Source organism: Macadamia integrifolia, unplaced genomic scaffold (assembly GCF_013358625.1).
Source record: "Macadamia integrifolia cultivar HAES 741 unplaced genomic scaffold, SCU_Mint_v3 scaffold1421, whole genome shotgun sequence".
Classification (NCBI taxonomy): Eukaryota; Viridiplantae; Streptophyta; class Magnoliopsida; order Proteales; family Proteaceae; genus Macadamia; species Macadamia integrifolia.
Window position 1 is genome coordinate 56,743 of NW_024868197.1, and position 25,311 is coordinate 82,053.

At 38.7% G+C, this 25,311-nt stretch overlaps 1 protein-coding gene across 2 annotated transcripts; it reads left to right on the forward strand.

Annotated features, from left to right (window-relative positions):
- Nucleotides 1-1,029: 1,029 nt before the first annotated feature.
- LOC122063680 (probable leucine-rich repeat receptor-like protein kinase At1g35710) lies at nt 1,030-21,837 on the forward strand. Of its 2 annotated transcripts, XM_042627375.1 has the most exons (11): nt 1,030-1,340; nt 3,159-3,306; nt 3,768-3,839; nt 4,488-4,559; nt 8,359-8,430; nt 8,527-8,670; nt 8,818-8,898; nt 9,004-9,075; nt 9,305-9,376; nt 21,374-21,445; nt 21,546-21,837. In XM_042627375.1, the coding sequence occupies exons 1-11, from the start codon at nt 1,256-1,258 to the stop codon at nt 21,634-21,636; spliced, it is 981 nt and encodes a 326-aa protein (XP_042483309.1). In that variant the 5' UTR covers nt 1,030-1,255; the 3' UTR covers nt 21,637-21,837. The 2 variants fall into 2 exon arrangements, with proteins under 2 accessions (XP_042483309.1, XP_042483310.1); XM_042627376.1 differs by lacking the exon at nt 9,004-9,075.
- Nucleotides 21,838-25,311: the final 3,474 nt, after the last annotated feature.

Below are 25,311 nucleotides of genomic sequence, written 5' to 3' on the forward strand. Positions count from 1 at the left end.
CATGGAATGCTACCATGTAGCCCACGCAGCGGCGAAGTTTGTGGCTGTAACCCAATAGCGAAATTTTTTCCGGACTGTAGAACCCACCTTCACAGGTTTCCGATGGCTTCTTATTTTTTTAGACAACAAACGGGCAGGAAACTTACGTTTTTACAGGAACCGAAGTCCCAGAAATGTTCTACATGCAACTCCAGATCACATTGAAAAATTTCAGTCTCAGAAACATCAAATTCGCAAGTTTCCATTTTCCCAACATTCTACCGTCACCAAAAATTTAGAACCGTGAAAAAAAAAATATTGTCGGAAATCAAACTCAATGAACAACAACAACAACAACAACAACCAAAGATTGATAGTTGATACCATACACCACATCACAAATCCAGGAACTCGAATAATTGTGATTCCAACTTGACCAAAGCATGAAGCAATTAAGATTCAAAAATTTTCCAGTAATTCTCAAAATGGTTTCATGCACCATCGACAAACCCTCCATCCACCCAGAATACCGATACATCAAAGCCTCCAGTATCACACTACTAGTTAAAAATCTCCAATAATTATCGGAAGAGATTTAGCTCTTCTCCAACTGCAAGACGCTTTTGCCTTTCGGAGCGAATGAAATGGGTAAATAATCGCTTCTCTTCTGGCTGATTCCAGTTGAGATTTCCCATCTGAAATGGCCGAAGAAATCGCCCAAGGATCCCTGAGGTTGCGCTTCTGACGGAAACTGTCAACCGTCCGCCGCTTGGTGTACTCCTTGAGGTTCTAATCGGAGAACTCCCGAGCAACTCGCAATAGAGAACGGAACAGAGCCAGGCCTTCCGCTCTCAAAGGAATTGAAGAAGCCGCAACATCACTTCAACCCGTAAACTGAACGAGAGAGAGAGAACTTCCCGAGGCAAAGCCCGAGGCCGTCAAAAGTAGAAATGCTCAACTTTCGACAGGCACCTGGGGGGTGGGGGTAATTATGTAAAATAGATAAAGTTTTCATACGCTGCCACGTGTAAGACAGTAGTCTTGATCAAAGCCTCAAACCGTCGGCAGTGTCGAGCAAACAGTTCTCCAACAACAGAGCGGAACAGTGGGTTGTGATGTTTACACTGGTTTGAGGGAAAACCTGTGTAAAGTAACGCTGGAACGAAGGAAGGTTTTACAGATCTGAGATGGGTTTTCTAGATTTCGACAAGTGATTAGTAAATCGTCGATCTGAACTCACGTAGACTGCCTATCCAGCTCTGAGATCTCGGCTCCAATGGCGTTTCCATCGGCATTTGCGTTGATTTTCTTTCTTTTACTGCTACTTAACGTTAGTCACTGCAAAACTGTAAAAAGAGACGGTAAGTTCGGATCTTCTAACACTTTAATTATGCCTAACTAATTGTTATTCTATGAAATGATTTCCTTTTCAGTCGAAGGCCGTAGTCTGAGAACTGGGGTTTTAGTAATGTAGCTTGGGACTTCGATGTTGAACTCGGCAGTATCTACTGTGAATGGATTTTTTTTAGCTAGGAGTTGTTTTGATTCGAAGTGGGAGCTTGTTTCATAATGAAGTGTAGCTCTGTTGTTACAAGTAATGAAGCTGAAGCTGTTGAGAGCTCTGTACGTCGAAGCAGTAGGTGGAAGCGCAGACCGATAATTCTACTAGACTTTGTACAACCGTAGGTTGTTAATTGATTTGTCAATATCAGTCAATTAGAGTTAGTTACAGCAAGTTGATAACAATCAGTTAGAGTTAGTTACAGCAAATCGACAAAGAGTCAAGAGTTTGTTTGAAAGTTTGTTAATTGTTAATGAACTGACTATAAGAGTAAAGAGGTTCAATGTAAACACGAGAGAAATTTCTAAGAATCCCTATCTCCCCTGTTCTTGGAGGCACACTACCCTCGAAGTAGTGATTTGTACGGTAACCCAAGGATTAAAGTATCGGTACCAGTTGTCATATCGGTCTGCCAAAATTAATATACTTATCGGATGGTATCATATCGTATCGGAGATACACTAAAGATACACGCATAAATAGATAGAAAACACTTTTTATTCACATTTTGCATAAAAAAAAAATAGTTAAAAAAAAAAACTATATATAACATGTATTATGCATAAGCACTAAAGTGAGAGTATCGCACTAAAAATTCAAGGTTTGTAGTTGTCCCATAAATGTAAAATCCTTGTTCCTAATCTTGATTTCCACTTTAGAGAGAAGAATGACTGGCAGCAATTTGAAACAAAAACCCCTCAAAAAATTATGTTTTTTCTAAAAAATGACTCATCTTGTCCATTATATGACCGTAGTGCACCGTATTGATATGCATCGTACTGTATCGGTCGATACATACTGTTAAGCACTGATACGTACAAATACATACCGAAACGTACATTTCACCTCGATTTTTAATTTTTCATAGAGTATCAGTGCGTATCGTATAGTAGCAGAGTGTATCGGTGCGTATCGGTATGTATCGTAGGGTACAAAAGGATTTTAAAATTTTCATGTATCGTATTGGCAGTATTGTCTCAGTAAGGGCCGATATGGTATGATACGTACCGATACTTTAAACCATTCTATAACCTTCATATTTTGTAATTGTAGTTTTGGGATTTCTTTTGCTTTTCTCTACAGTCGTATCATCTGCTCTTAGCTTTAGTTTGCTATATTCAATTCATCGTCTTTGATCATGCTGGTTTAGCATTGTTAATTTAACCACTTAAGTTGTGGTCAAAAGAAAAAAAAGAGGGAAAAATTGCAAACTTTTGGTGATTGGTGTAAGATCCCTTCTTTTCTAAGCTTGCTTTATTTTTAGGTGTCTACATTTGTTTAACTGGAATTTGGAAGTTAATTACCAAGATTTGATATGGAATGGGCTTGGTTATAGCAGATTAGTGACTGGATTACATTGCAGCTTAAACCATGGTTGGAGTTGTTGATGTTGCGCCTTTCCATGTCATGTTGCTTGTAATGTACATGACTCTAAAACTATTGATTCTTCTAGGAACCTTGGCCATAGTAACTTTTAATTGCTATTCTATTCTATAGTTGTTGAATTTTCCCATGTTTTCAAATTAGTGGTCAGTGGCTATGATTTTGTCTAGAAGGGTTTACTAGAAGAATTTCCTGGTGCTTTCTAATGTTGCGGAAATTAATCTTCTACTTGCAGCGAAAGCCTTGAATGAAATCAAGTCATCCCTTGGCTGGAGGGTGGTCTATGCATGGGTTGGAGATGATCCTTGTGGAGATGGTGATCTACAACCTTGGTCTGGTGTTACATGCTCTACTCAAGGAGATTATAGGGTTGTGACAGAGCTGTAAGCCAACTTTGTCTTTGCCGATGTTGTGACAGTTAAACATTATTTTACTATTGTATTCTTTAGGGTATGTGATTTACTTCGGGTTTTGCATGTCCACAGCATTTTTCTCATCATTTGGTGATGTTGTTTATAGTATTGTGTGTTCATGATATAATGCTTGGAAGGAATTTGTTTTGTTCCAAAAATGATTTGTTCTGGATTTTGAAACATACGAAAATAGGCTTTCACAATAATTAGAAGATAAAGCTCACCTGTAACTACACTGGAGTTCAAATCTGGGAGGCTGGAAATATTGTTTACATTTTTCATACACTAATTATGAGCCAGTAATCAGAATGTATGGTGATTGTTTGTGCTCATGGGAATCCAACCTCAGGAATAATGTCGTGGCAGAGTTTGATGTTTTCCTCTAATACTTATTATTTTCTAACCTTACTGTGACCATTTTTCCCTTGCAGGGAAGTTTATGCTGTATCAATTGTTGGGCCTTTTCCTACTGCTGTAACCAATCTGTTGGATCTAACAAGGCTGTAAGTGTGCTATATTTCCCTCTATGTAAAATTCACAGGACTCTATTATGTTCCTATTCACGTGATCAGGACTCTATTCTGATAACATCTTTCAAGTTTTAAGTTTGTTTGAAAAGGTTTGAATAATCATCAGTTTTGCACTTGAAGCCATTTGGTATATTTGTTCATATAGCTCACTGGATCTATTAATGGTTGGCTGTTGAACCATGCATTATGCCATCAAGGTGGTTAGAGGCTTTGATTAGGTGGAGAATGATATTCAGGGTATCTGCTATTGTTTTTTGGTTGGGCTGGAATGGGCCTAAAAAAAAAGTGGGGGTTTTTTTTTTTGGGGGGGGGGGGTGGGGGAGAAGAAAACCTTAGGGTTACACTTGCACAAGTGCGCTCCTACACACATTATTGATAAATACTTTGTTTTGTTTGCAAATTTCTTTTATATCCCCCTTGGCCCTAGAAGCTTTCACTGCTCATATAACAGGGAAATGTTCTGCTTGCAAGAAAATTATTAAGGGCTTAGATTTCAATGGCCACATATGAGAAAGATCTTCATGATATTTTGTTTAAGTGTAAGCATGAAATTGGAGTAGTTCAATTTGCAGCCAGGTGGCTAATATTTTGACTAATATTTTGACTATGTTTTTGCCCCAGGGATCTTCACAATAACAAGTTGACTGGTCCCATCCCTCCTCAAATTGGACGGCTCAGACGTCTTAGAACACTGTATGCCCATAATGTTTCCCATTGCCTATTGTTTTGTTTTGAATATCGTTAATTTTTTTGACAGCATGTCATTTCTTATGGTTTCATAGTAGATAATTTACTATCCTTTTGTTTTGAAATAAATAATAATTTTATCAATGAAAGGAATATGGTTCTCCAACAAAAGGATGATGGTTCACCAAAGTAATGCCCTGGACTACAACAATAAAATTATAACATGGATACACAAATCAATAGGACATTATTAAAAACATCTTGTAAGGGTGTGCTGTCCCAAACATAGTATAGGCTGTGTAATTCCTGGCTTTGTCAACTCCTGAGCCAGTTTGTTGACTGACATCAGCTTTCACTGCAGCAAGCAGTTCAAATACGATGCTAAAAATCTGATGTTCCTTATAGTTTTCTTACCTAGGTTCCTCGTCTGATCAATCATGTTGGCTGGATCTTCCACAGCCAAAACCTAATCATTGTCTTTGCAGTACCTATTCTTTCTTCATTCTCGATTGCAGACATTTGAACGTGGTCCTTTTACATCGTGTTCCTTTTAAAAAACAACTAAAAGAATTAACGTGTTCAGAAAGGGAAGATAATGTAAAAGCATTCTTGAAGATCGAAGAAGCATCCATTTCAATCAACAGAATCATTTGTTACTGTTTCCCAACATGCTTCTTAGTTACAGACCTGAATTCTCTTGGACAGAAAGATGTGTTTGAACTTGATCAGGTTAATCTCTGGTCTAGTAGGGCGTACCCAGTGCACGAGGCTTCTACCACTACGGGGTCTGGGGAGGGTCATAATGTATGCAGCTTTACCCCCACTTTGCGGAGAGGTTGTTTCCTGACTCGAACCCATGACCACTTGGTCATGATAGAGCAACCTTTGCACCGTGATAATTCATGCGCACGTGTGCACACAACACACCCACCCACCCCCCACCCACACGCACGTGTAGCTTAGTCGAGCTAACCAAATAACCCATAGTCATGTTATCGCCTTGCTGTTACAAATGTAGGATCTATAACCAGTAACTAGAGAGAGGAGAGAAGAAGAGAGACTGCAAGGAGAGGAGCAGTTGATTGTACTTATTGTGTATTTATAATAGTCAAAACTATTAACCTTACAATTAAAGACCCTGCGGAAATAGGAAATACAGACCCTAATCTAACCAATTTAGGAAACAAAGTACTAGCCTAAGTCTAGCCTAACTAGGAAACAATAAATCAAAGATAAAGTCAACAACTAATCACAATAGGGACAAACCCCCTTATCGTGACACATAGTTTAACACTTGTCATCTGGAAAACTGGTTAAGCTGAGAACTTGCCTGATTTTCAGTTTGTCCAATGAGTTAGGGTTACATTATCAGATGACTGACATTCATTCATTTTGATGTGTATTCCCCCCCCCCCCAAATGTTTTGTTGCTTTAGGGGCCATTGCTTAGAGTAATGGTAAAAGATTTGGGCTGCTAGGGAAAAATGCCAGGGTTTGAGTCTTGAGAGCGGCCACTTTACGCAAAATGCCGAAGGTTTGGACCGACTCCTTACTTACCTCCCAGAACCCTGCATAAGTGGGACCAACACTGGGTAATGGCCCTTTTAATGTCTTAATGATTTCAGTCTTTAGATTTGGATGTGATGCAGTTCAGAAGAACAAGAAGGCCAGAAAAATCAGACCATTGGACTGGACAAAGAATGGACCAATATGTTTAATTTTGAGTGTACAATGAGTTATATGGGCCATGGGCTTAATATTTTCGGGTTTATATTGTAATGGGCCAATTCTACGAGCCCAAATATGAAGGATTTTAGTCCTATAGGAGTATTAGTTTTTTATTTACCTAGTTCTAGAAGAGTTTCTATTTTGTGGAAAATTTAGCTTGTAACTGATTCCTCCTTCCACACATGGGGTTTCCTATTTTGCTCATTTCCACGAAGTTATAAATAAAGAGAAGGTTCATATCCACCCCTCATGATTTGAGAAATAATTTAGCATTGAACTTTTGAGTTGTGTGAGAGACAACCTGAATCTGTGGGATTAACCTGCTCTACTGTGGGATCCAGTAGGGAAATTCTTTCTCCACATTTAGGTTAGAGGCCTAATGAATCCTTTCTTTTCTGTTCACCAAAGGTCAGATTCTGATATTTTTTTTCTCCGTCCTTGTGCATGCAATTTACAGATTCTGTTTTATCTCTTGAACTGCTATTTAGACCTCTAACCATTTCCAGTTCTCTTCTTAGTTTCAGACTTGGTTTTCTCCTGCAGATACACTATTCAGTTCAATCCATTGGTTCCCTGTTTGATGCGTAGCTTTGAGTGCTGTTCAGAAGTACTGCTACCTTAGTTTATATTTCTCTAATTCTGGTTCACTTGCTATTTCAGTACTACTTAGTTACTAAATCTCTTCCATATTTTTATTTTGGTTATTATAGTAGTCTTGGTTTAGTTGCTAAATCAGCAGTTTTTCTAAATCTGATTTCTTTTTTCAGCAACATAGGCACTGCATGATAACACTTTTCTGGGCCAGAAAAGAAACAGAGATGCATTTGTTATGTTCAGAAATTTCTGTTTGTGAACTTCTATAAATTTACAAAAATGTTATTGAATACCCAAAAAACCAAATATGGTGGTGGTGGTAGCGATGGAGGTGGTGGTGCTTGAAGTTGCATTGGAAGTGGTGGAGGTAGTGTCGGTAGCCCCCCCCCCCCGCGCCAATTTCTTGCTTTTATTTCTGGAACAGAGAACTCCAAATTAAAGCTTCTTGTTTTTTTTTAGCTGTTAGCGTTTCTATTCATTTTTTGTTCTGAGGAACAAAAAGAAACACAGAAACATAAGTGTTATCATGCAGGGCCATACTATTTTGGTAATCCGTTGATTTCTCTAAATCTGACAATTGGATTAGCTCCTGATTCTGCTAAATCGTACCTTAGACCAACTAGCCCTTCAACCTGAACTTGAACCAAATCATTTGACCTGCTGTTCTAGATCACTGCTGGCTATTCTAATCCCAACCTTTGGGGAATTAGATAGCCATTAATGGATGCCTCTAGCTGTCTTCATTAAGACATTGGGATTTTTCCTTGGCTGCTTGGGAGGCAAATCAGGAAGTACTACAGTGTTTATCTTCATAAAATCTCTCTCTCTGTGATGCAGAACTAGGGCTGACTAAACCCCAATTTGGCATCTTCAAGGAAAAGGTGGTGTTTGCCATATTTAAAAGTTAGGAATAGAAATCAAATATAGAGATTTAAGAGAATTCAAGAATTAATCAAGAGATCAGATACAGTAAGTAAAAAGAAGGGAGAAAGAATTCTACCCGTCTGCTATCCCCATGCCCAGACACAGCTGCTGGTTTCAGGGGGGCTGTGAAAAGACTCCCCTGCCACTGCTCCTCATAAAATTCATTTTCTATCCATGAAACGGAAAAAAGCATACAGTTAGATATATAAATTTGTGATTCTTAAGTATCCCTTATGCTTCACATCAATTTTTTTTTTCTATGGACCACAAATTGGCTGTTCTATGTGCATCCTTAAACCTTTAAGAATCATTATTCAGCACTTGCCGTCCTTGTATTATACCTAATACAGTCACATGCATTCTGATTTTGCAGTTCATGATATCATTAATTTCTAGATATATCATGCAATAGATAGAATATTGTTTTCTGGTGAGGAATTTCTCAAACCAGGATACCTCACTTTCTTCCCCTTTCAAATGAATCTGAATGGCTGGAGTTTTAGTTCTGTTTCTTTTATATTTTCTTCTTACTTTCTTCTTCTTCTTCTTTTTTTTGTTAGCAATCTGAGATGGAATAAGTTACAAGATTCCATTCCTCCAGAAATTGGTGAACTGAAGCAACTAACGCATCTGTGAGTAATTTCAACCTCAATTACGATATCTGACTTTTTAATATCTATTGGTGAACTGTTTTATTAATTTTTTGGTTTATTCACCTAATTTTGTAGGTACCTTAGCTTCAATAACTTCAAAGGTGAAATTCCTAAGGAGCTTGCAAATCTACCTGAGCTTTGTTATCTCTATCTGCATGAGAACCGCTTTACAGGCCGAATTCCACCAGAATTGGGGACTCTACAGAACCTTCGACATTTGTAATATCCTCCTCCCCACCCCCCAATTTTCTAAAGGAGTTTAGAATTTGGTGTCTTATTGCGGAACCTTCTCTTTATAATATGCATTACTATTTTCTGTGCCAGCTGAAGCATTTAAGTTTCTGATATGTTGAACCATTTTCTCAGGGATGTTGGTAACAATCATTTGGTGGGTACCCTAAGGGAACTCATCCGTTTTGAGGGGAGCTTTCCTGCTCTGCGAAATCTGTATGTTGATTCCTCTTGTTGATTTGCAAACATTTGAAGTGTATTTTGCATCATTAAAATAAAAAATTTTAGTACTTTACTGTTTCTTACAATTTTACTATCTAGGTACCTGAATAATAATTTTTTCACGGGAGGAATTCCTGCACAGCTTGCAAACTTGAAAAATTTGGAAATCTTGTAAGAATTTTTTTTTTTTTTTGGATGAATAAATAATTATATACCCAAAAAGAGAAGAAAAAACAAGGGGAAAAAGGGGGGGAGAGGGGAGGCCTAAGCCGACAAGGACAGGCCGAATTTGTGACCATCTAGTGAGGCAGAATTTGTGGCATATTTTATTTTGTTTTCCCCATTTTTGCAGTTTTCTTGCATTCTTATATTTCAAAATTAATTACTGTTTTGATTATAGGTACCTGTCGTACAACAAGATGTCTGGAGCTGTACCCTCAGAACTTGCCCATATTCCTAGATTGACATACTTGTGAGTCTTCATCTACTTGTCATTCTACTTCTATACTCATATTTTGTTTGACAATAACTTTGTCAGATGAGAGGACAAAAATCCTTGCCACGGCCCATACTTATCAAATTTATTAAAACTGGGAGTTGAGATACCATGCAAATGATCCCTCCCAAGAGTGTCCGAGTGACTTGAGAAAACAATTCTGCCTGTCCGATTCTTAGGAGAAAGGGTACAATGCTTTAAGCTTGCATACTGGATCTTTACACTCTACTTATCAGATTTATTCATCCTAAACGATCACCTTATGGATGGAACCCATTGAATGCTGGATGTTTTTATCCAAACCCATTGATGCATGCCACATTTGTTGCAATGAAGAATTGCTTCTTACAGTGTTGTTGTCTTGATTTAATTCATTTTATTTACTAGAGGCTGCTTAATTGCATGTTAGGGGAATGAATCAGCATTTTTCATGTCCAGCCATTCCTATCCACAGCTGTTGCCATTACTGTGACATTGTGTTTTTTATTTTCTTGGTTTTGTGGAACCAGTTAATGGTTTTTGACATTTGTTTTATAGTTTGTCAATTGCCATCCATGAATTTTCTATACAGGACCTTCTGTTGGTTAGAACTCAATCGCGCAGCTGAAGGGATCGGATTGGGATCTCTTACGTTTGAAATCACTGTACAAAAATTAACTACATGGGAATAAAACGGTTTACAATCGAAGTTCCTGTTCCAGATAATGGTTCTTCCACACTTGAGCAACCGTAGGGATCGATCTCAACACTTTGAAACTATGATCCATGTTCAATTGGAGAAGAGCAATCCACCATTAACGTTTTCTCCTTCACACACACACTCACAAAGGAGAGAAGGAAGGGAGAGAGAAGAGAGGAGGTTCTAAAACTAAATCTCTCTCTCCCTTGTCTTTTATATAATAAAACCCCTTTTAGGGTTTTCTCTTATGGTCAAATCTTTGTTTCCTAATCAAAGAAAGCCAAATCGTGGTGGTAGAGAACAATTTCCAAAATTGAACAATTAATTTGATTCTAAAGTAGGAAGAGGTAGAATCTAAAAGGGATTGTTATCTTTCTTATTATAGGTGACAATATAATCAAATTATATTTTATTCACTACCATAAATAAAAAGATAATTAACCATTTAATATTCTCAAATAAAATATTGTCATGCAATATTAACTCTTTAATTTGCATATAAGACCTTCCACTTTTTCAATATCCCATAATGAGCTATAGGGCATGTAATTTAATACTACCTAACCCAGCTCATTGCACATGTTTGTCTCAGAGATTCTATGAACATGATTGGACATCGAAAAATATTTCAAATAAAATTTAATAAATAAAATATTATTTTTCATATTAAAAGATAAATTTGTAAAAATTTACAAAACACTGTTACCAAATTTCTGTTCGATCAAGCACAAATATTCTCTCTTCGATATTCCCCAATTAAGGGCAGTGGATCCCATATTGACGATCTCTTTCATTAACATTGTGGGATCACACAACATACCGGATATAGTCCGTTGGACGTCAACCATTGGTTTACCAAAACACGTGATACAACACTACAACAAATAAGATCTCTCAAGTCAAAGGTCAAGTGACGGGTACGAATCTCATCCTCACATTACTGGCAGTAATACATGCAAGATTCTTACCAGATTCTTTTCTATACACAGTATGTAACTTACAGTTATGTACCGGAATCACGTCCCTGGTGACATACAATGTAACGACCATGTGAACAAGATGTCCGGTCCTATCCCTAGCCCAGAACAATTTTGGGTGAAAACCAATGGAACGACTTACAAGTCCAATAAATAAATGTCATGCATAAATGAAAATAAATAGTTTTATTAATAAATTGGGCTTGATGGACATACATATCTAACAATCTCCTACTTGTATATTAAAGCTAATCTCACATATGCTTTACACATAGATTTCACATGTTTCAAAAACACATTAGGTGCCAAGCCTTTAGTAATAAGATCCAACATATTGTCTGCTGAGTCAACTTTCATGACAACTACATCATATTGACCAATGATCTCCCTTATTACGTGATATTTCCACTTCATATGCTTGTTCCTCTTATGCACCCTAGGCTCCTTTGCTTGAGCTATTGCCCCTTTATTGTGACAATACAATGGAATGGGATCCTTAACAAGCTTAGGGACAACTTCAAGATCACTCAAGAATTTCTTCAACTAAACTACTTCTTTGGCTGCTTCACTGGCTGTTATGTGTTCAGCCTCAGTGGTAGAATCAACTGTAGACTTTTGTTTTGCACTCCTCCAAATAACACCTCCACTACCTATCATGAAAATCATCCCTGAAATGGATTTTCTATCATCTTTGTCGGTCTAAAAATCGGAATCTGTGTACCCTATAACGGACAACTGATCTGACACATAAACCAAGAAGTGATCCTTAGTAATTCTTAAATACTAGAGGATATTCTTGACAGTAGTTCAATGCTCACGTCCAGGGTTGGACTAGTACAAGCTCACAATCCCTAAAGAATAGTAAATGTATGGCCTAGTACATAACATAGCATACATAAGACTTCCCACCGCCGAAGCATAGGGAATTCTTTTCATCTCTTCAATATTCTTTTGAGATTGAGGGCATTGGGATTTAGAGAGGCTTACTCCATGCCGAAAAGGAACATTTCCTCTCTTGGAGTTCTCCATATTAAATCTGGCCAAGACTTTGTCTATATATGTGGATTGTGACAATCCTAACATCCTTCTCTTACGATCCCTCATAGGCTTAATCCCAAGGATATAACTGGCTTCGCCTAAGTCTTTCATGAAGAATGTGGTGGACAATCACTTCTTCATCGTTGAAAGCATACCCACATCATTCCCGAAGTGTATCTTTCTGGGTTGCTCTTCTACATAGAAAGAAGACAAGTGTTACCATCCTTTTACCCGCCGTACTATGATAATATGGATGTTGTGTTTCATGAATCTATTGGTTACTACTCATCGTCACCTCTTTACGGGTAGTCTGATATTACTAGTGAAGAAGTGATGACTCTGAATCTGCTTGCTCCACCAGTGTGCCAATCATCTTCCACTCAGGATCCTCATGCTCCACATGACAGTGAGGGGTTTGAGCCTATGACAGAGACTTATGTCCCTATTATTCCAACTCAAAGGGAGATAATTCCAGTTTAGAGAGCCATTGGTGAATTCCAGAGACAAATTGATGACTCCACTCTTTAAGTTTATAGTAGGGGATATACCAGAGATGAGCAACTTCAGACCATCACTACAACATCTACACACATCCCTTTGTCAGCCCTGGATCCAGATTCGACTGAGCCTCATACTTCGGGTATAATTCCTCCTATGGACCAACCTACTGCTCTTATAAAAGGCATTAAGATTTGTAATCAACACCCTATATCTCATGTTGTTTCATACCCTTTCTCCCTTCTATCGTGCTTTTGTGTCTTCCCTTTCTTCTACTTGTGTTCCCAATAATTGGTAGAAAGCTCTTGTAGAGAAAAAATGGAAGGCCACGATGGAGGAAGAAATGGACGCCTTAAAAAAGAATGCTACATGGGAACTTGTGACTCTTACACCTGGGAAGAGACCTGTTGGTTGGAAGTGGGTGTTTGTGGTAAAACAGAATATCAACGGTTCTATGGACAGATACAAGGCAAGGCTTGTGGCTAAAAGGTTTACTCAGACATATGGAATTGACTACCAGGAGACGTTTGCTCTAGTTGCCAAGTTGACCTCTGGACGAGTGCTACTTTCATGTGCTGTGAACTTAGGATGGGCATATCAACAACTTGATGTAAAGAATGCTTTCCTCCGTGGAGAGCTTGATGAGGAAGTATATATAGATATTCCACTAGGCTTCTCTAGTATAAGAACTCAAAGCAAGGTCTGTAAGTTGAAGCATGCTCTCTATGGTTTGAAGCAGTCACCTAGAGTATGGTTTGGAAGATTTCACAAGGCTATGACATTTATGGGGTTATAAGCAGAGTAATGCTGACCACACATTGTTCATAAAAAGGTCTAGTAAGAAAGTTACCATGTTCATTGTCTATGTGGATAACATCGTGGTAACAGGAAATGATAGTATTGAGATTGATTCTTAAAAAGTTTTTTTTGGGCAGAGAATTTGAGATAAAGGATCTTGGGAAGGTGATGTACTTTCTTGGGATTGAAGTTGCTAGGTCTTCAAAAGGCGTCTTTCTCTCTCAAAGGAAGTACATCCTTGATCTACTATCCGAGACAGGTATGTTGGGTTGTCATCCTTCTGATACTTTTATAGAAGCTAGTACCCGGCTTAAGAAAAAGGAGGGTGAACCAGTTAATAAAGGTCGTTACCAACAAGTGGTAGGGAATTGATATCTCTCATACACAACTAGATATTGTTGCGGTTGTGAGTTTGGTTAGTTAATTTATGCATGATCCCTATTCCTCTCAAATGGAAGCAATTATGTGTATCTTACGATACTTGAAGTTTGCTCCAGGGAAAGGGATCCTTTTATCTCCTCATCATCATATCCGAGTTAAAGCTTATACAGATGCTGATTAGGCTGGTTCACCTAACAAAAGTCCATCTCTGGTTATTATACCTTTGTAGGTGGGAACCTTGCCACTTGGCATAGTAAGAAGTAGAATGTGGTAGCTAGATCTGGTGCTGAAGCAGATTTCGGGATTTGTGAGCTATTGTGATTTCGTACACTTCTGGATGATATTGGCATAGTTGTCATGGCGTCAAATCGATCCAAGGCGGTGGAGGGGTGGCTAATCGATTTGGCGATGAATTGCCCATTTTGGCGTTGCCATGGCGGTCAAATAGCCCGTGTGTCATTTTTTATTTTTTCTATTTTTTAAAATTATTTAATATGCTACTTTTTTATTTTTCCTATTTTTTAAATTTTTTATAGCATGCTACAAGCCTAGAATATATACCCTATAACATATAAAACAAACATTAAGTAACATCAAATCATCAAAAAATCAACATAGCCATATCATGTCATCAAAAATCAACATAAATTATTGACTTATACAGTTATACATCAATTCATTACTCATCAAGTCATAAAAAATCAACATGTACATCACACAAAAGTAAAAAGTAAAAGGCTAACCTGTGACTGAAGCTTGAAAGCAATGATTGGAAGTAAGTGAGCAACCTGAACAAAGTAAAAGGTATATATGTCAATATATCATATATGAATCAGAGATATATATTTGGAAACCTAAGAATAGATCAAATGTTAAGATAAGTGGCTAACCTGTTAAGCTATTAATGACTTACTGACGCAATGAAGCTTGATAGCAAATGAACTCAACATAAAATAAAAAAAGAAAACTTAACTAATCATCCAAGTTCAAAGTTCAAGTTTAAAGTTTAAAGACAATACATAAAATCCAAACACTCAAACAGTCAAACACAAATGACTTAATCATCATAATCATCCAACAAATCAGCAGCATATGGCAGATTCCTTTGTTGTCCACTAGAAGCATTTGCATTTTCACCAAAGTTATCTATAACATCCAAGTCATCATTCACATCATCCTCTTCTTCCAAATCTTCTTCCCCATCTGATTCTGATGACTCCCCAACAGCCCTCCCTCTACCACGGCGTGTGTAGCACAAATTTCCTCTAGAGGTTGATGATTGAGCTCTCCTCGGTCGATTAGGCCCCTCCATTGTTGCCCCCATTGCTCTACCAGCAACGTCCCATGTGAGATCAACATCGGGATGGACTACATCATCCACTTGCTCGTCAATCATCCACTCACTACTCCAATCCAGTTCGTCAAGCACAAGTGGATCATAATTTCTGTTATCAAAACGCCTTTGTTGAAACCTTTCTTCTAGGTGGCGATTGTATTGAACATAGATTAGATCATTCAAACGTTGATGTTCCAGTCTATTCCTCTTCTTGGTATGAATCTGAATTCATAAACAATAGAGAACAACAAACAAAGTTATTGTTCCAAAAATAAAAAGTCTAAAATATGAAATAGATGTAATACCCAGCTACTTACAAACTCAAATGAGCTCCAGTTGCGCTCGCAACCAGAAGAGGAGCAACAAAGCCCTAGAATATGTCTTGTAATCTTTGAAAGCTCAAAAGCATGACCTCCAAATGAACCCCACCAAGTAACTATAAAAAATAAATATATATATATATATATATATAAATAGCTAGATTAATATTTAATATATCACACAAACAAAACAACTAAACAATGTACTCTACTTACTAAGACTCATGGTTGCTCGTGATCTAATCGCCATATCCGAGGCAAAACCACCTCGAGAATATCTATACAAAGTGGCTTGAGTATTTATCTTGTCTTGTAAAGCTGGTTCATGTATCATTCTTTCAATGACTTCATTAAATGCAAGCTGTAGAGAAGATATAATTTGGTAGCCATCATCATCACCTTCCTTATAAGAAAAAAATTTGCTAGGGTTAAGAAATAATGCTGCTCCATACAAAGGACGCCCCATTTGAATCTCCCAACGCTTGTTAACAATATCCAACACTTTCTTGTATTGCCTTTCTCTATCCCTAAAATTTTCTTTTATTTTCTTTTTTTGCCTCATCCATGACAAATTGAACCTCAGGCATAGAAGGCCTCTCATCGCCATCCACAATCCTCAAGATAGTAAGAAGTGGCTTTGAAGCTCTAAGACAATTTTCCACACCATTCCAAAATGCTACAGCAAACACCGTCTTAACCACTTTCTTCCCAGCCTCGGTCTTTGCCAAATTAGAACTAGTCCATTCTTCAGAAATAAAAAAATGTCTTAAGTCATCTTTATGTTTTAACAAGCTTTGAAGTGTCAAAAATGCAGTTGCAAATCTAGTAGCTGTTGTCCTCACCAGATCCCTCCCATTTGTTCTAGCCCTCATTGCATCAAGAATGCGTGTGTCTGTAGATGAAGTTGGTTACTTTTTTTGCCTCACTTATCACATTCCTATTAGATTTCAAGAATCATATTTCCTCCAATATCAGGTCAATGCAATGCGTTGCACAGGGAGTTCTTCTGCATCAGCATTGTACCGGCTAATTTATAAGCCGATGCATTATCTGACACAACTTGCACAACATAGTCCTCACCAATTTCTTGAACTTTGTTGTCAATCAATTCAAACAACTTCTCTGCAGTTTGAGATATACTAGATGCATCAATAGATTCCATAAAATAAGTCCCCTCTGGACAGTTAACGAGGAAATTAATTAAATGCCTTCCTCTTTTATCCGTCCACCCATCAGTCATTAGAGTGCACCCATACTGCTTCCAATACTCTTCATATTTATTCTTCATCTCTGCAGTTATATCCTTTGCTTCCTTTAACAATGGCACTCTCACTTTATGATAACTTGGGGGCTTATATCCTGACCCGTACTATGCAATAGATTCCACCATCACCTCAAATCTCCTTGACTTAAGAGCATTGAATGGAATACCACACTGATAAACCCAGTCAACAATGTGATTATCAACTCTCTTTTTTTCTTCCACTGATCTAAACCGGTTCTCTATAGCAGTCTGAGTACTACCTTTAAGATGCCTCTCAGCAACCACTTGCTCAGGAGTCCGTCTAACATGAGCATCCATGGGGCCCCTTACTTGTGGCTGAATGACTACTTTCTTTTTCTTAGCAGCTGTCCCAAAGCTAGGAATAAGTCTAGAGGTTGTAGAAGAAGAAGTCCTACCAGACTGTCTTTGACCTTCAACTTTTATATCAACATCCACATCAGCACCAACACCAGCACCAGCATCAACATCAACATCAACATCAACATCAACATCAACATCAACATCATCATCATCCAAACTGTCTTGCATCATTTTCTTCTTATTACGCATAAGAGCTGCATTCATCTCTGTAGCAATCGCTACAGTTGTCTTGGTACACTTAGCAACATCTCCATATCCACCCACCAAATGTTGTTTTAACCTTTTAATTCCACACTTGAGGTTTTTTCCACAAAGAGTGCATTTAACAAGGTTCTTGTCTGAAAGGTCAGGCCAATACCCATACTTCCACCCAGGGTCATTTGATTTGGCCTTCCTGGTTGGGTCTTTGGATGGATCATATGCAGCCATGCTTACATTATCACCCCCACTACTACCACCAACAGTACCATCCATTACCAAAACAGAGTAACAAAGTATGTTAAGTGTTAACCAATAACATTAACATGATAACATAAAAAAAAAAGCAATCAAACACTTACAAATCCAACTTAATCATTTTCACTTAACACAACCAAGACCATTGTCAAGTTCTTATATATTTTTTTTCCAGCAATCTAAAATATATGATTTCCCACCTTCAGATCAAGCTCTAGATAGTAGATAACTAGATATACAACTAAAGAGGAAAACATATTATAAACATCGAAAAGGCTAAAACAACAAAGAACAGAAAAAGAGCATGAATCCATCTAAACCCATATGATAATTCCTGCATTTCTTTCAACCCACCAAAAAACAAATAATAGAAGGTACTGAAACTGAAAAATCAAAAAGAAACTCAAAGAACCAGAGGGCAGAGGTTGCAAAGAATAACCAACCGGAGGAGAGAATAGAAAGCAAGCTGCATAAAAGAAAAGAACTGGAGCAGAAAAAAAGATCAGAAGGAGGAGAAAGATCGAAGTTACTCACAGGTGGGGCCCTTACCTGGTTGTCGCTCTTGCTGCCGGAGGAGAAGATGTCGCAGGCGATGTGGTATTGTGGTTGTTGTCATTCTTGCTGTCGGAGAAGGAGAAGACGTCGCTGTTGCTGCCGGAGAAGGAGGAGATGTCGCTGTTGCTGCCGGAGAAGAAGAAGGAGAAGACGCCGTTGTTGCTGCCGGAGAAGGAGAAGAGAAGACGTCGTTGTTGTTGCCGGAGAAGGAGAAGACGTCGCTCTTGCTGCCAGAGAAGGAGAAGAAGAAGAAGTTGCAGGCGGTGGCTGTTGGCTTCGAGGGTTTTGGTCGCTCTTGCTGCCGGAGAAGGAGAAGAAGAAGAAGAAGTTGCAGGCGATGGCTGCTGGCTTCGAGGGTTTTGGTCTCTTCAAGAGTTCAAGCTTCGAGGGTTTTGGTCTCTTCAGGCGTCGGGTGTTTTAATTTTACACTGCCATATAATAAACAAAAAATTGTTAGTAAAAAAAAAAACCAATTAAAATATAATAAACAAAATATTGTTAGTAAAAATAAAAAATAACACGTAAAGTCGACCGCCTAGGGAATAAATCCTGCCATGGTGTCGCCATGTCGACGCCTAGCATCCAATGGCGATCGCCAACTGTGAGAGACGCAAATCGTAGGACTGCCATGACCTATTTTTTCGGCCGAGACGCCAAATCTCTGCCTAGGCGACGCCATGACAACTATGGATATTGGTGTACCTATTCCTCTTCCTATGATGCTATACTGTGATATCAAGGCTGCTATGAGTGTTGCTCATAATCCAAAACAGCATGACCGAACCAAACACAGAGATCGATGGACACTTCATCAAAGAGAAGTTGGATGCTAGTTTGATTTGTGTTCTTTTGTGAAGTCTGGTGATCCATTAGCTGATGTATTCACTAAGGGACTAGTTGGAAAGATGTTTCATCCTAGTTTAGTCAAGTTGGGCATGTGTGACATCTATGCACCAACTGGAGGGGGAGTGTTAGAATGGGGGTTAAGTGTACCGCAACTCCGCAAGGGCACATTGGGACTTTCATCCCTCCACCGACCCTATTTAGAGTGGGTCGGCTAGATGGGGTATACTTGTAAGTGTTTTATGCTTTTTAGACTTGTACTCCTATTATGACTCTATTTTTGCATATTATAAATAAAGGGCTTGTGTGATTAGTCAGAATACACAAGCATTCTCCCTATTCATATTGTTAACAACAATAAGCAAAGAACATAAAATATTAATAAAATGTTACAAGTATACCCCCTCATCCAGCCGCCCCACACTAAATAGAGTTGGTGGAGGGGGGAAAGTACCATTGTGACCCTGCAACACTTAAGCTCCTATTCTAAGCCCTGTCATATTATGTGGTTTATATTTTGACCCTGGGACTTTTAATGGTTGATGCTTTATGTTATTCTTAAGGGTTGTTATTCATGTAACAAGGGTTACGTTTGGAAAAATAACAAAATGGTGAAAACACCAATACGCAATGAGTAATGGAACACAAAAGGATGGGTTAGTTGGGGCAAACTAGATATTTTCATTTTCTTTTATTAAATCTCATGTTTATATTGTAAATTAACATTTAAAATGGCATTTCGGACATTTCATAACATACTCCCAGCCTTATTTCTTCTTCTTTCATCTCAACTTTAATTAATCATATGGTTAATAGTTACCTTGGGTCTAGCCATCACCTCCCTTCAATCTAGGTTTACATTCTCAACGATTTATCCATCTCTACTCTCATCACTTTTTGTTTCTTCTCTCTGCAACTCCTCTCACTTGTAGTAGAGCACTGATGGTGATGTTGAAAAGCCAACATTCACTTTCTCCATTCCACTCACCCCGCATGGTCACTGTCTCAACTATAATTTCCGTGAACCAATAATCCCTCTCTCTTTCTCTGCCTTGGATTCTGTTTCATTTCTATACCATTTTCGCAGTTTCTCAAAGCTCTAGGTGGGATTTTGTTGGCGCAAGCTAGGTTTAGGGTCTGTGTCAATGGGTAGTAACAAATCAATGGTGGAAGAAGGGGTGGTAGCAGCTGAGCCCTGTTTTTTTTTTTTTTTTTTTTTTTAAGAGGAAGCTTGAACATTTGGAGCCCAAGGCTTTAGAATAGGGGGTGGACCCTCCACCGGCAATAGCCTACTCTAATGCGAATTTGGACTTTAGTCGGATGTGAATCTCAGAACAATGCTCTGAAACCTCAAGGGATCACTGAACCTATTTTGGTTTCATTGGAAGCGAAGCAGCCTCATTTTGAAGAAGAAAATTATGGTTCAGCTATAGAGAATGGTCAATAAGAACAGCAGGCAGTATACTTGAAGTGAAAAAGGGGAAATGTGGGAGCAATCTTTTCTCTTTACAAATAGAGGAAGGGAAAGGGATCGTCTTGGACCGAAATCCCCTTCATGAGGCTATGAAAGTGTTTTGAGTTAGCTGGTTCTCTTTGTCTCATTGATGAAGATTGCAAGTTGAGTGCTGAGCAGAAAAACACATCTCTTACCAGGTCCTATTCTCCATTTCCAGTTACTGGACGAATCAAATTAGGGTTGAAAAACATAAACCTTACAATGTTTTCTTTGTAGCACAACTCACTTCTTCTTGTCCAAGAGAACTGCAAATCCAATTTCTTCTCTGGACACCTAGGTCTCAACTTCTCGGGTTCAAACCCATTTGATCAATAGACTGAGGGAGAAGGAAGGAGGGAGTCGAAGGAGCAAAGGAGAGGGAGTCGAAGGAGCAAAGGAGAGGGAGAAGGACCATTACCTATTTACCTCCACCGGAAACAAGAGAGAAAAAGTTTGGGAAGATGGGTTGTGCTCAATTATGATTTAACACTTTGTTAAGAAAACTAAATTAAAGTTCTTGCATTTTAAGGACTTTTTCTTTATTATCAGCAGGGAATGTGATTTTACTTAAATGTCCTCATAAATTTATTTCCAATCACGTCCTTACTATAGTTCTAAGAGGGTAATTGGTATCTTGTTATGTTTGGATAAATAACAGAACCTTGTTACATTAATAATTCTCCTATTTTTTATAGTTGTAGTAGATTGTGTGGTACAATTTGAGCTAGTCCTGTGACTCTCATTTTCTGTCATTCCTTCGCTTGGTGAAGGATGGTTGGAGTAACCATACCTAGAAAGCATTACAATGTGTTTTATAATTGTACATGTATGGACGATGGCAGTTGGCTCTCATTTTCCTCTACAGTAGTGGGTGGGAGAAGGCATATAATATGCCTTAACATATGTCATTGATGAAATCTCTAGCAATTACCCTCTTTTTGTTGAATTTCAGGTACTTGGATCACAACCAATTTACAGGGAGGATTCCAGATACCTTTTATAAGCACCGTTACTTGAAAGAAATGTAAGTTCCCTTCCTTCCGTTCAAACTTAGGCATTCACTCTTTTTGAATCTGGATGCATGTATTTATTTACTTCTCTCAATGCTCAAATTTTTAATGCAGGTACATTGAAGGAAATGCTTTCAGGCCGGGTGTAAAACCGATTGGTGTCCACACGCTCCTTGAAGTTTCTGACGCAGACTTCTTGTTTTAGTATAAGGCCATGTTATTCTTTGTTAGGGACATAAATATTACCCTACACTTTTTTTCCCCCAAATCATGGAATGTAATATGATGTTGCAGTGTTGCTTCCAAAATTGAACTTTGATTAGCCTTAATTTGACATAGCCAAGACTATGCTGCTTGTAATTGTATAGCATGTAGTAAGCGTAATGTATTTAAAATTTGTGTCTAATTGTATACGCTGCGCCGATATGACGATCATTTCTTATTTCCTGCATTTTTACAAAAATATGGTCGGAATTTGATTACCATAGCATACTATGATACACCATCTTGTATCTTTACCAAATGTTCTGGATGCCACCTGCAAGAGCAAGACCCATCTTTTAAATTTCTGTTGCCCAGATTTGGTTTGGGATCTGCTTCTTAATCTTCTGGCAATTAATTTTGGTTGTACGAATCTCGGTTCTTGACGTATCAGACTTCCATGCGGTCACGACAAGAAGGCATCTGCCAAGGCAATGCACATCTCACTTCGCGCCAAACCAATAACCGCTTAGCAGCGAGGTTCTGACAGGGAGCTGGGAGGGATTTGTTCCCACGGTTCGCTCTACTGCTGCCATAGTCCGGAGGGAGTAATCCTCATGTTTTTGTTTCGAATAGGTTTGCGTCATGTTATGTTTTTTCAAATGTTTTTGGCTTTTTCCCCCCTCTTCATTCAGAGAGGGTCTGGGCGCTTAGAGCCAGCAATAAAGCTAGCGAAGAAAGACCCAAAGCAGGAGCCGTCAACGGTGTTATCATGTGCAGCAGATGATATACTAATGGGCGGAACTCTACAATGATACACCTCTTGGTCTAATGGGCAAGATAGCACCCGTAACAATCTCGCTTCTGTATGATGATCGTCTTTCACTTGGATACCCGATTTAGCTTCATGTCAGCTTTCAATGATACCACGGAGGGGTATCAACGCGAATGTGCTTTTTCATTTCATAGGGGTGTTTAAAAAAAAAAAAAAAAAAAAAAAAAATCTAAAAAAAATTATCTTTTTAGCAAATCCGGAAATCATTGTACTGAAATACTAAACATGAATCCATAGCAGTCCCTACAATACACCATTCAATCCCAAATTTACCAATTACGGTTTGAATGCACTCTGCTTAGCACCTAAGATTGGTCAAGCCTACTAGGAGATGCACATTGACTGAACAGAAGACACACACTTCAATGTCCATATTTATACATCTACAATGCAATGTATATGTGGTTTGACAATTTACCTACATCCATAGAGTAATACTTCTTGGGGTCTTGTACTTGCTCAATACTCTCTTCAATTTCAACTACCATTATAGCTGAGGACTTTCCCTAGTTTAGTCCTTGATAGTACAAAGATACAGGGCTACAACTCTACTCACATGTACAATTGTGACGGTCACAAGCTCATTATTTGACAATTTATCAAAGATCTATTGAGCCGCAACTCGATAGTCCCTTACAATAACAAGATGAACTTTAAATGCAAATTCCCCAATCCTTATACATCATAACTAAGACATACTTCATATATCAACGAGTCTTAGCTAATTATGATATGATGGGAATTTGACAAGAGATTACCAAAATGGATAAACCACATGAAGAACAACACTCTTCACTAACATCGCCATCTTCCATAGGCTCTTGGAGGTCCAATTGATGAAGCTTAATTAATTACTTCGATGTAGTGCCTATGTTCCCAATCTGTAGAACAATCATAAACATCAAATTCTAGGTTTTTGGTCTATTTGCACGGCACACAGCCACTGTTAGGAGAAAACCTCACCTAATTTGGATTTAAGATGACAAAGTCATACCCGTTTGAAGTTTCAGAGGCAAAATTGTCTCTTGAATGGGAAATGTCACTATGGATGGCGGAGCCATTTCAAAACATAATGAACCTACGAAATGAATATTGGCCTTCAGATAATGGCCAAAAGTGCAGCTTCAATCTCCTCTGTCAAATTGTTGTTTATCGATTGATGGAACGCTTTCATATGTGGGTAGCACCCCTGCCTCTCAAATGGAATCTCTTATATATGAACCCTACAACGCACATAACTGGACTAGTAATGAGGCTAGCGGGACAATTTTCGCCGCTTTCAACAAATCTCACACGAGCTCCAAGAAGAACCACACTATCTGAATCAGTCTTTGGATCCCCATCCAATGCCCTCATGCAATCTGGAATCGACAAGAATAATGAGAATTCATAATCTCGGAGTTTAATTTCTTGATTGCTTCTGAAAGACCCTTCTTTGGGGAAAAACATTTGAGAACCTTACGAGCCTCTCATGCCTCAGCCATTATTTAGCCTTCAATCCGCCCTTGGACGTGGCCTGGCTAGCTCCCGCGTGTAAGCCGTGTGCCATGGCCCTGCATGGAGCTATAGTACCTTGGTGTTTGGTGTCACACCCTGCCTCAAATATAGGTCAAGGTATGTGGTACTTGATTCTCAAAAGTCTGCCTACCTCTATCAGGATCACTGGCACAGTCTATTATTCTTACAAATTCGCGAGATCATCTATAATAAATCAAAGTATGCGTATAAATCCATAATATAGCATATCGCATAGTGATCAATTCTACAATGATACATGATAATACAGGCCCTTCATAAAATTTATTCCCACAGGTTACATAAATAATAAATCTTACAAACATTCTTCTTCGATGTGTCCCACTGACACAGCCTAACAATCATCACTAATCATCTGTCTGTCTCATCTCCAATTCCACCATTGAAAAAAATAAATCTATAGGGGTGAGCTTCACAAACCCAATGAGGGGTGAGAAAGCAAGCATACATATCTAGTCATTATACTAATCACATGCTCACACGCATAAGCTACTATGATGCCACACATGCACAATCCACATGATCAATTTATTTATATTAATTCCATTTTAATTACTAGGTCTCAATCCGTGGGTGTAAGTGATATAAGCAACGTAGGTGGTATCCCCTTTCCCAATATGTCGGGCTCTATGGATACAAGCTAGTTGTAAGCAAGAGTCAGTCAGTCCCAGAAAGAATCTGTCTCCCAGCCAACTCCAAAATAGTAACCCTTGATTGCCGTGGTCCCGGAATCCCACACAATCATGGGTCTCCCATGCTGTTCGACAGTCATGCATACAATACGTCGTACCATGTTGTGCTCTCTCTGATACAGTATATTGTATCGGGGCATAGTAGTCATCCGTGACCTACCACCAAGTGGGGTTAGCCAATACCTCACCCCCTATTAGCAAGGGGTTATAGCAGTAGGATGTCATTCAAACCATATGCAATCTACATGCATCCATAGCATCCAATCAACCACTGTACCATAACTGTAATACTGGCCTCTAAGCTGACGGTACCAGAATCCTCCATCGGCCACACTGCGCCTCTGACCATCAATGTAATACCCCGCTTCTTAAACCCGATCTGATTTCGCGGTTGAACCGGTTTAACCATGCAGGAACCGAGCCAGAGGAAATTAGAGCGGGTTCCTTATGGGCTATGATGGCACGGGTGACCTTAAACACCGGCTGGCCCGACAAGTCCGAGCCAGTGCCAGAAGAGACGGGAGTGCCCAAACCGTGTACGTGCACCTACTATAAGGCTATGTACGGATAAAACAGGTATTATATCCGTATTTTAAGGTATATACGTATGCTACAT